The sequence below is a fragment of the Mus musculus genome, chromosome 16, assembly GCF_000001635.26.
Source record: "Mus musculus strain C57BL/6J chromosome 16, GRCm38.p6 C57BL/6J".
NCBI lineage: Eukaryota > Metazoa > Chordata > Mammalia > Rodentia > Muridae > Mus > Mus musculus.
In genome coordinates, this window is record NC_000082.6 from 96,372,386 (window position 1) to 96,385,075 (window position 12,690).

Consider the following 12,690-nt stretch of genomic DNA (forward strand, 5'->3'; position numbering starts at 1 on the left):
CAGGACTGGTTGGCATTGAAGGCCATGAAGGAGAATCTAGACTTCTCCGCTCCCCTGCCTTTGTCTTATAGAGGCATCTGGGATTGGTCTTGAGGTCAAGTCTACGTCCAGGATGACTTCATATTAGTATCCTTGCCAGAGTTTATCTGCAAAAACTCTACTTTTAAATACCACATCCTGTGGTTTGGGTGACTGTGAGCCTCTAGAGAATGGTGTTCAAGTTGTTTCTGCACATCTAGGGGGAAATGGGGGGAAGGCTTGCGTTGGCCATGTGTCTACCAGAAGTCCTGGTCGCTGGCCTCAGGAGCAGTGAGGCAGAGAGGCTGAGCCTTTCAGACAATCAATCACTCAGAGAACGGCAGCTGGCAAACAGAGGGTTAAATGACATCGTTGATTTGTGTCAGCTAATTCATTTATTGCCTTGAAACACTGATTGCCTTCTAGCTTCCGGATCCAGTTATCAGATCATAGAAGGTCCTCAGAATGTAACAGTCCTAAAGGACTCAGAGGCTCACTTCAACTGCACCGTGACTCACGGCTGGAAGCTTCTCATGTGGACTCTTAACCAAATGGTGGTGCTGAGTCTCACCACCCAAGGACCCATCATCACCAACAACCGCTTCACCTATGCCAGTTACAACAGCACTGACAGCTTCATCTCGGAGTTGATCATCCATGATGTGCAGCCCAGTGACTCGGGATCCGTGCAATGCAGCCTGCAGAACAGCCATGGGTTTGGATCTGCCTTCCTCTCAGTGCAAGGTGAGTCAACTGGAGGGTTGCAAGGGCCTTCTGAGGCTCACAGCTGTGCGGTGATACTTGGGGCCCACCTTTAGATTTGGTGGTGCTAATTGTAATTCCGAACTGAAGACTGCTTTGTGTGTATTTGTTACTGTGTTGCCAACTGGGTTCCTTCTCTCAGTTTGTGAACATGGAAGCTCTGCCGGGCTGTGCATTCTGGGTGATCATGAGGTACTGGTGGTTGGCTGCAGGTCACTGTATGGCTCTTGCCCAGGGATGTTCTCCATATCAGCATCCTTCCTTCTCACAGTGTGGATTCCATTATTCTGAGTATTCTGAGCTAATGCTGGCTTTGTTTATGTCTTCCTCTCTCCCTTTCTTCCTCCCTCTCTTCCTTTCTTTTCTCCTCCCTCTTTCTTCTGTCCCCCTCCCTCCCTTTCTTCCTTTATTCTGTCTTCTGTGTTTCCCTCCCTCCCTTCCTCTCTCCCTTCCTCCCTCCCTCCCTCTCTCCCTCCCTCCCTCCCTCCTTTCCTGTTAGACTTATTGTTTAACCCTTTCCTTCCTTCCCTTCTCCCCTTTGAGATGGGCTTATCACTTCCCCATCTAATCTGTTCTGGTGTCTAATTGCCCTTCTGGAACGTTCTCCTGGAGTGTTCCATGGACTTGCACAGCCCTTCCCCCCTACTCTGATTTTGACAGTTGTCGGTCACAGCCCCTTCTCTAGGTTTTCGCACAACCGGCTTATACTTCATAATATACATCATCGATGTGGAAGCATGCTTTAACTATCTTCTCTCCTTGAATTTCTCTGATCTGTTTTTGCCCCAGTGACCATAGCACAGTCAAAGGTGTGTGTTCTCCAAATATGTCATGTATTTGAGAGAGAAGGGTAGACCACTAGGCTATACTACTGTCGCTTATTTTCATTTGTAAAAATAATTTGATCTCTAGAAGATCATTACACAATAATAGAGGCAAACAGGATGTGTTTTATGAGGCTTAAGATAGTTGTACCCAAATCAAGACCCCTTGATACTCTTTGAAAGTGAACTGATGTTATTGACAGAGGCTGTGACCAGTGGGTCCTAACCCAGATCCTTATGGTCTCTATCCAGGGACTTTGTTCCCAGCTCTCTAGAGTTTTGATTTCTATGACAGCAAGTCTCATGGGAACATGCTATGTCTTTAAGATTATTTCTTATATCCACTTATTTCCTCACTCCAGTGAAATCCCAGATTCTGTCAAATTAAATGTAATAATATTGGTAGAAAAGCTTGTCTATTTACTTGTATGTGTATTTAAAATGATTTTTTTTTTTTTTTTACTTTAGAAATTGAATTAAGTTGGTGGTTCTTTACTTTGGGGTATCTTTATTTTTTGTGTGGTGTAATTAATTTGTAATTAATTACTATTTTTTAAGTTGTGATTTTTATGGGGTTACTTAAAAATCTTAGCCTAGTTTGCATGCCCAGGTTCTCTGATAATAATTCAGTTATCATGGAAAGAACACAGGGGACAGAATCAAAGACATGAGTTCTAGATTCCCTTTATCAGTTGTCAGCCAGTGAGATCCCTGCACTGGCTCCCCTCCCCTCCCCTCTGTAATGTGGGGATGGGGAACCACTCTCAGCTCACACCTTTGCTGTGAGGATCAGGCAACAAAAGCACTGAAGACTCCAAAGCATTGTCCAGTTCAGCTTGTTTTATACCCAGCTGGACATTCAGAGCAGTCTAGTGGTTAGAAATACAGGTTTGGGAACCTGGTTGACTTTGTTCCCATTCTGTCTTCGTTGTTTAGAATTGCATGGTCTTGAACAAAGCACACAGTGACTTTGGGCTCTGGATCTCTCATCCCAGGGCTGTTGTAGCATGAGGTGGGTCAGTCAGTAGAAAGTCTGGTCTGGTTCATAGAAATTACCATATAAACATTTTTTTAATTCATGGAAAAAAGCATATTATTTTAGGTATTTATAACCCAAAGATGAATAGAAGAGGGCTGGCTCAATTGGTAAAGTGCTTGCTATGCAAGCATGAGAGCCTGGGTTTGAATCTGGGTGTGGTAGTGCATGCTGTAGTCTCTGCTGGTGGACACAGGTGGGTCCTTGGGACTTGCTGGACAGACAGACTAATCAAATTGATGAGTTCCAGGCTTAGTAGGAGATTCTGTCTGAAAAATAAAATGGAGAATGATTAAGGAAGATACCTAATGTTGGACTCTGGCTACACATACAACCCCTCCCCCCAGCGTGTGAGCACACACACATATGTATACACACACAAAACACACACACGTGTGTGTGAGCACATGCATGAGTGCACACACACACACACACACACATGAGTGTGTGCACACACACATATCTGGAGGCCTCTATTATGCTTTATTTTTAACCTCCTTTCCATCAAAAGAGGAGTTGTCAAAATAATGAACATGTAAAACCTAAGCCCTTCAGATTTAAGCCAACCCCTTCTCTATTCATTGACCCATTTACAGGAGTGTTTAAGGTTTGTACAGACATCTTACCTATTCTAAGTAGCGTCCAGGAAGTATAACATTTGAGAGATAAGGGGTATCGTAGGAACACCCACGCTGGTCCGCCCCCACTCCAGGGTGTGACTTCTCATAATGACCTAAGATGACGCTAACATGCTTGTGACTTTTCCAGTTCCAGCCTCCTGAGTACACAGGGGAGCACTGTGCTGCGCATTAGAGAGGTCTCTTCATTCAGAGGCCGAGACTGAGCATAATAACACACACACACACACACACACACACACACACACACACACACTCACACATACACTAACCCTCTCTCTCTCTCTCTCTCTCTCACACACACACACACACACACACTCACACATACACTAACCCTCTCTCTCTCTCTCTCTCTCTCTCTCACACACACACACACACTCACACATACACTAACCCTCTCTCTCTCTCTCTCTCTCTCTCTCTCTCTCTCTCACACACACACACACACACACACACACACACACACATACACTAACCCTCTCTCTCTCTCTCTCTCTCTCTCTCTCACACACACACACACACAAACACACACACACACATACACTAACCCTCTCTCTCTCTCTCTCTCTCTCTCTCACACACACACACACACACACTCACACACACACACACACACACACACACACACACACACACACTCACACATACACTAACCCTCTCTCTCTCTCTCTCTCTCACACACACACACACACACACACACACACACTCACACACACACACACACACACACACACACACACACACACACACACACACACACAAATCCAGCCGACTGCCACGGTCTAGAAGGAGAGGAAAAGCCCTCACAGTGGTTTAAGGTTTCAGGAAACCTCCTGCGCTCACCTCCAAGGGAGCATTCCTGTTTTCGCTTTTGGCGCGGCATCAAAGAATACCCATGGTTACTTAAAAAGGCCATTGAACACTCTGCAGTTTCAGCTGTGCTTCTGTGGGAAGTCAGATTTTTTTCCTTACTCTCCTCAAACAAAGCAACCCTGTAACATATGAATGAACCTACCCACTTGAAAAATCTAGCTGAACGTAAGAGAGATTTGCATAGATAAACATTGACACTTGGTTTATTTATTTTTATTAGTTTTAAAAATACAGCTTAGTGTCAATGTGTTCATTTACATCAACATGTAATGAGTTACGATGGTTAGTTTTAAGTAAATACTTCAGAATAATTTATGTAGTTACTGCCCATACAAAGGAAGTTCTTTGGAGTCTTTGGCTTGGAAAAAGGAATCGAAACCAAAGTGTTTGAGGATCATGAATCCTAGTCAAGCTATCCCCTTAAGAGATGGGGAGTGCAGAGGTGGGGGGCTCCAAGACCCCCAGACTTCAGTGACGAGTCGAGTTTTTGATTCTTAGTCCAGTGTTCTTTCTATGATTCCAAGCAGCTGGGGATGTGCCTTGTAGCATGTTTGAACATTTGAATGCATATGTATGTCACTAAGGCTGTGTCTTTGCTGGGGCCAACCTTCAGGTTATTTTGGTCATGTCAGCACATGTAGACATCATTTTCAGATGAATCCCCTGCACTGTGAATGCTGCCAGGGTCAGGTGTGTTAAGAAAATATTGATCTGAGCCGAGCGTGGTGGCGCACACCTTTGATCCCAGCACTTAGGAGGCAGAGGCAGGTGGATTTCTGAGTTCAAGGCCAGTCTGGTTTACAAAGTGAATTCCACCACAGCCAGGGCTACACAGAGAAACCCTGTCTCAAAAACAAAAACAAAAACAAAAACAAAAACAAAAACAAAAACAAAAAACCAAACCAACAACAATAAAAAAAGAAAATATTGATCTAAAGTCAACAATCCTGAAACCGTAACTGGGTTAATCCAGTTTATAATAAATTCGATTTTGATGTCATTTAAAACTTGGAATATTCAAGGCAGTTATTTGATAAAGTTTACTGCTGGGTGAGGTGGCACGTGTCTGTCTTCCCTGACCTTAGGAGGTGGGGGCAAGAGGATCTGCAGCCCAAAACCAGCTCTCAGTAATGTATGAGGCTAGCCTGGGCTACATGAGACTTTGTCTTCATACAGCTAAGAAAATAAAACATTTTATAAAATGAAGGTGACTGACCTAAACTTAAGGGGAGAGATCTGCTTTTCGTGAGTCTCTGGGAAAAGGATATAGATTATTTCCTTCTTTGCCTCCGTTTCCAGGACTGCCTAAGAGAATCCTGTAGCTAACGCCAGTGGGCCTTGACTTTTATTTCATTATTGGGAGTCACCTCACCTTCTTGTAAGAGCCCAGCAGGTGCATAAAGAAAGATATGGCAGATAAAGCCTGAACTATGGTTTCCTGGGACAGATACAGCCTTCCTGGGGCCTGGGAAGAAAGTCTCCTAAGATGTAATTCGAAGCTCAAATTGGGAAAAATCATTCTTTAGCTTGTTTTTCTCTTCTCTTTAGTCATGGGGACCCTGAACATTCCTAGCAACAACCTTATAGTCACTGAGGGTGAACCCTGTAATGTGACTTGCTATGCCGTGGGCTGGACCTCACTCCCGGATATTTCCTGGGAGCTTGAGGTTCCCGTAAGCCATTCGAGTTACAATTCCTTTCTGGAGCCGGGCAACTTTATGAGGGTCTTGAGTGTCCTGGACCTCACACCACTGGGCAACGGGACCTTGACTTGTGTGGCAGAGCTGAAGGACTTGCAGGCCAGCAAGTCCTTAACTGTCAACCTGACTGTGGTTCAGCCTCCACCTGGTAAGTGAGCCTCGCCATCCTGAAAGCTGTGGAGTGACCCTTCTGAGTTCACAGGAGGGTCAGCTCTTGGTCAATATACATCGTCAACCTGGAAAATCACCTTGACATTGGGTGAAGAGAGCGACGAGGCAAATTTGGCACCGTGGGCTCACATGCTCTTACAATTCTGTCTTGAGAGTTTTTCTTTTTCCTAATTGCAAATGAAGCTTTGAGAAGCTTTGTCCACTACTTAGATAAGAAGGCAGCAGGTTCAGAGACAAATACTTGACTTAATATTTTTCAAAAATAAGACTGGATATAGTGGCACATGCTTATATTCTATTCTAGCACTTGGGAGCTGAGGCAGTAGGATAGCTGAGATCTTGGGGCCAACCTGGGCTATGTAGTGAGTTCCAGGGAAGCCTGGGCTACAAAGTGAGATCCTGTCTCAAAAAAACAAAACAAAACAAAACAAAACAAAACAAAACAAAACAACATCACATTATCTAACTTGGGTAGGTAGCAAGATTTTAAAGTGTTTGTCTTCCAGAGGAATCTACTGTGACATAGCAGAAACTGTGCATTAAAGGGCCCTGTGGAGCTTGCAAGCTCTGAGTTGACTTGGGTAGAGGTCTGAGGGTTCTGGGGTCACATGGTAGAACATGAAGATTACGTGTGTGTGTGTGTATGTGTGTGTGTGTGTGTGTGTGTGCAGAAAGAGACAATGTTGGGGATGAACCCAAGGCCTCATACGTACAAGGTAAGGGATCTATCACTGACTGTAATTCCAGTCACTCTATCTCTGCAGGCTCACAGGAAACCCCTCATCTTACAGATGAGGAAGGGAATCCTGGATGGAATATAGAGAGTCTCTTCAGTCCCTTTTTCTTGTTTTGGTATTTCTTTGGCTTGTAGAAGTAGCCCCTGACCCAAACCTTCATTTTCACATGGCTTTCCTGTGCTTGTATCTGTCCAAATCTCAATCTCTCTGTCTTTCTACCTGTTTGTCTGTCTGTCTGGTATAAATTCAATTCTATTCTTTCTATTATAATCCATACTTATTCTTGAGGCTCAGTTTGGTCCAGTGTTTCCTGCCCCCTCAAGTGTCCTTCTGACACTTCAGTATCTATCAGATTTTGGTTTCTTGCTCAATCAGTTACTCCAGATTTACTTCCATCACACCTGCCCAACCCAGCTCTCCTATAAGCTACTTAGAGACAATGTAGTCTGGTCCAGGCTTTGACAGGGAAGATTGAAATTCTGGTGCCAAAATTCTGTTGGCACCAAGTAGCCCAGAGCTGACTGTTGAAAACCCACCTTTCACCAAGAATATGGGGTAGCCCAGAGCTCTGGCTGGATGGCCCCTCCCTTCTAGACATGAATTTTACAGATTAGATATCTGCCTTATTTTTCTTCTGAAGGGGAAAGCAGAAGGCAAGACTACTTCACCCCCATCAGTGAATTCTTCCATAACTTGGACAACATGTTAATTACAGCAGCTGTAGGTCAGAGGGCTGTGAAGGAAGATCATTTGGGTGGGCAGCAAGGAACCTTGCTTTATTGGATTCACTTGCAAAAGGGTAATTTGTTTTTAAATTATTCATCAAGATCAGAGCAGCTAGTATCTGTCTCTGTGTTGTTGTTTTTGTTTTTGTTTTTGTTTGTTTGTTTGTTTGTTTTTTAGCTGTAGACCTCCTTCAACCTTGGCTGTGGAGCTAGAGGAGCTGGGGTCACGTTCACAGAGAGTAGACAGGCGAGCCACCAGTGAGAGTTGCCAGACTTCCTCAGGGGTGGGGAACCTCAGGTCTGTACCCACAAGGCTGGGGAATTATTTTGATTCCTTAGGTGAGTTTAGGAAGCCTAATGGACTCAGGCTACCAAGTGTGTGCTTCCCTAGAGATCAAAACTCCTACGAAGAAAGGTGCGTGGGAGGGCATCGCTTGTTTTCAGAGCTGGTTTCTCAGTTACAGAAAGCCCAGTTTTCTTAGTTATTGTCTTAGTTAGCGTTTTACTGCTGTGAACAGACACCATGTCCAAGGCAAGTCTTATAAGGACAACATTTAATTGGGGCTGGCTTACAGGTTCAGAGGTTCAGTCTAGTATCATCAAGGTGGGAGCATGGCAGCATCCAGGCAGGCATGGTGCAGGAGGAGCTGAGAGTTCTACATCTTCATCTGAAGGCTGCTAGGAGAATATTGGCTTCCAGGCAGCTAGGATGAGGATCTTAAAGCCCACACCCACAGTGACACACCTACTCCAACAAGATTACAAGTACTTTAACAGGGAGGTGGTGGGTCTGATCCTGTGTCCACTCTGAGGTCACAGTGAGCAGGGTAGCTTCCTCTGGGGTCTGTAGGGCAGGGGTGATATGGGAGAATCTACTCTGTGCCCTTCTGTTGTTTCTGGTGACCGTTGGCAATCTTAGACATTCCTTGGGTTAAGGAGCAGCCCTCTCACTCAGACCTTCATTTCCACATGGCCTCCCCGATGACAGGACCCTGGGCATATCACTGACTTCCCAGCCTCAGTTTTCCTGTATGCGAAATGGGTAGGCAACGAATTGAGCCAGTCCATGGAGGATCTTGAACACTTCTGCTGTGGACCAGCCCTTTCCATAAGCACTGCATTTAATTAGTTTTCATGGAATGTGGTATCTCTGACTTTAAGTTTCCAAATAACAGATTTTTAAAAAGAGCAGTTAACCTAAAATCTCAAGCCTCATTTTCTACTTTAGCTGGTCAGGTTCCACAATCTCTATAGACCTTAGATGGGATAGTGCATCATCTCTCTAGCTCTGTGGCTTGGGTGAAAGTTACTTAACCTCTCTGAGCCCAGCTCTGTCATCTGTGAAGCTGAAATAGTTTCAGTGCCCACCTCCAGAGCTGTTGATTTGGGGAGAAGTGTATTGAAATGTCTAAGACAATCCCTTCAATGTGACCCCTGCCCCAGAGCATGCAGAACAGAGGATGAGCTTATGTTAGTGTCTCAGACCACCCATGTCCCCTGTGGTTAGCATAGGCGCAGACTTTGCACATGGTGGGGGTTATTTTATGGCAGTGTCGCTGATTTTAAGAAATTCTATGCAACACCTTTAGAGCTCTGCTAACTCTTTTCAGAACATTTGGGAAAAGGATTCTTTTCTTGAGAGATCGGGAAAAGGCAGTCCTCAAGCACGCAGTAAAGTCGGTCACATGGCACGAAGGAGCATGCGCGGTGGCAAGAGCTTAGTGCTTGAAAAAGGACAGTATCCACGCAGTAAAGCGAATCACATGGCACCATGGAGCATGCGCGGTGGGAAGAGCTTAGGGGAAAAGGCTTGAACTTGAAACCTGGAACTAACCTTCTCTGTTAGCTGTCACTGTGGGTTACTCAGATGAAGTTATGCCTGCCTTAGCCAGGGCTCTTTCACTCACCCAAGCCACGCACCCTCTGCCCTGCACACAGCAAGACCATACCTTTCCGGATGCCCTGAAAATATTTTTATAACAGGTGAGACCTGGGTGGTGCCTCCCTGGAGGGATTGTTCCACAAAGAGAGGACCTGCGACCTTAGTTAGTATGGGGCATGCTGGGAACCCTGGCTTTCTTGTGCTGAGCGGGGACAAGGTCTTCCCCCCTCCCCCCACGTGTCTCCTCTATGAGCAGACTGGATCATGAACCATTCCAAGAATCTGTTTTTCTATCTATTATGACTATTATTTGTTTTTCAACCAGCTGTGAATGTACTTGTCCTAAAAGTAACTTTTTTTCTAAACAAGTCATCCATGATTATATATTATATATACATGTAATATGTATATATGTATATATGTATACACACACACATATATCCAGTGATAGATCTATCTAGTGATATATATCTATATATGCCTATCATCTATCTATCTAGTGATAAATGAAAAACATTATTAAAATAAGACACCTGTAAAATTCCAGTAGTAGCCTATGCTTAAGCCCCCAAACATGATCGACTGGAATAAAGGTGATTTGAGCTGAAGTGTCTCCTAAGTGTAAGGCTCTGAGGAAGGACTTCCAGGGGAGAATGGTCACCACAAAGAGGAAGTGAACTGGAACCATGGTTGTGGATACCCATGCTGGCTCAATGTGGGGCTGTTGAGGGAGGCTAGATTTGGTGGCTGAATTAAGAAACAGGACAGTGAGTAACATGCTCCCCATGAAGCCCCTGATTCCTTCTAGACTCAGTCATCAGCCCCAAGAGGTGGCCTTTCCCCCTGTACACATGAACACCCAAGGAGAACACAGGCTCTCTCTACGCAGCTGGAGGAATGTTGGATCCAGCCTGGTTTGACAGAGATTGGAATGTTTAGTAGGGAAAGGAAAGGCCACGGGCAGGGAATGTTTGAGTAGTCAATAAACATGTTGTCCTAGGTGGGGAGAATTCAAGACTATCGCTTACATCAGGAGCCAGGCCTTGTGTCTAACCCCAGCTAGCTCCCTTATCATGAAACTTGTGACATTTGCAAACTTGTGTTTGATAGAGAGAATCTAACGTAATGTAGGGTCCATGGTGATGGTGAGAGATGGGTCATATCTCAGAACCTTTCACACACATTTCTTGAGTCTGAATAACCTGCTAGATTAAGACTTGTGACTGGCAAGTGAGCCAGAGGCCAAAGACAACCCAGAAAGTAAACAGGGGCCACAAGAGTGACTGGTTCCTCCTGTGGGAAGCCCAACATGCTGGCAGCTGAGAGACTTTCACACAGAGGTCTGCTTTTTAATTGAACTGTGAGAGTCAAGAACATAGCGCTGGCCTTTATAATCTCATAATTGTGTTCCTGGGAAGGAAAGCATGGACATATACCATAATTGTGGTCACCAATCACTTGCATTCAAAATATCTAGGGTGCCTTTGCAGACTGCTTGGCACTGCCTCACTGGAGCAGGCTTTGGATCTGATTGTTCTGTAGGTATTGCGAGTGATACTCAGTATTGTGTTCTCTGACTGTGAGGACTGCCTTGTGACAGCTCCTCAGTTTGGGATTGGGTGGTATAATATGAAAAAACACAATACTGTCTCCCCCCCCATCACCATTTCTTACAATTTTTTTTGAGATTATAATTTTGTCATTTCCTCTACCCCAATCCTCCCATATATTCTCTCTTGCTGTCTTTCAAAATCCTGGCCACTTTTTCTTTAGTTGCCATTACTACATATATATTAACACATATATATTCCCAAATATATAAATACAACCTGCTCAGTTTGAATAATCTTACTTGTGTATTTTTGTAGGTTACTTGCATGTTCTCAGGGCTGACTATCTGGTTTTGGATATTCAATCTGCCTGCTCTTCCTGAAGAAGACTGTTTCTCCTTATCTCAGCATTCTGTAGTTACCTGTAGTTCTTCATGTTGGGTAGGGCTCAGTCTTTCTTTCCCATCTTATCTCAAGAAGATGTTGGGAGAGGTAGAAACATGCCATTAGAAAACCAATTTGGACTTCTCTGGATAGCTAAATATTGGGAGAAAGAAGAAACCTAAGCCTGTTTCAGTGTAATTGACTGCCTAGTACAGGAGGCAAATAAGAAATCAGCTGTTTTAGTCATCCATCCATCATACATCCATCCATCCGTCATTCATCATCCATCAGTTAGCCATTCATCTATCATCTATGCATCCATCCATTAGCCATCCATCCATCCATCCATCCATCCATCCATCCCATCCATCATCTATCCATCCATCCATCTATCCATCCACCCATTAACCATCTATCCATCTATCCACTACCAATCTATCCATCCACCATCTATCCATCCATCTATCCATCCATCCATCCATCCATCCACTCATCCATCAACCATCCATCCATTCATCTATCCATTATCAATCTATCCATCCATCATTTATCCATAATAATGTGTACGTTCCAGGTATATGGGATATAAGGAATATAATACACAATTCTGGACCTTAAAGGAGTTAGGGTAAGTTTAGATGGTAGAAGATACATAAGAAGAAACAGAATAAAATGACAGTAAATGTAAGCTTTTAAAAATTAAAGAAACCATCAAAATTGTCCAGCATTTTCTAATTCTCTAGAAAAAAAATATAAACAATTCATTAAGAGCAAAACCAAGTATCTTTTAAAATATGATATGATTCTTCAAAGCATAGAATTCCCTGGTTTGTTTTCAGACAAGCTAATACACTCTTTTAAAAACAATTGTGTGTGTGGTGTGTGTGTGTGTGTGTGTGTGTGTGTGTGTGTGTGTGTATGCTCACTTGAGTGCAATGCTTACATAGGCCAGAAGAGGGCCTCAGATACCTCTGGAGCTAGAGTTACAGACATTTGTGATATGCGGACATGGGACAGAGCTGATTCTTTGTAAGAGCAGCAAGCATTGTTAGTTGCTGAGCTGCCTTTCTAGGCTTGCCTGAGGCTCCTTATAAAGTTGGATTCTTGCTTGCCTGTGGCTCCCCATGAGTTGATTCTTGCTTGTCATGGTTTGCCATGTTCCTGGATTCTTGCTTGCCTGTGGCTCCTTATGCAGTTAGATTCAACTTGCCTGTGGCTCTTTATGCAGTTGAGTTCTTACTTGCCTGTGGCTCTTTATGCAGATGAGCTTTTGCTTTACATGACTCAATACTGAGCTGAAGTGATCCTCTCTAAACATTCTACTCATATTTTGACCACTGAACCCTGGCATAGGAACAGCAAGCCATAGCTGCTGGGTCAATCTTCAAGC

The 12,690-nt window shown here is 44.1% G+C and overlaps 1 protein-coding gene across 7 annotated transcripts in view; it reads left to right on the plus strand.

The window, feature by feature from the left end:
* Igsf5 (immunoglobulin superfamily, member 5) overlaps positions 1–12,690 on the plus strand; it is a 104,094-nt gene that overhangs the window by 10,907 nt on the left and 80,497 nt on the right. For 4 of the 7 annotated variants that reach the window (XM_011246151.3, XM_006523095.4, NM_001177887.1 and 1 more), the window contains exons 3-4: positions 445–762; positions 5,700–5,999. In XM_011246151.3, the coding sequence (XP_011244453.1) occupies positions 445–762; positions 5,700–5,999 (618 nt within the window). The remainder of the gene's footprint in view (positions 1–444; positions 763–5,699; positions 6,000–12,690) is intronic. The other 3 variants (XM_011246152.3, XM_011246153.3, NM_028078.3) reach the window with 1 other exon arrangement.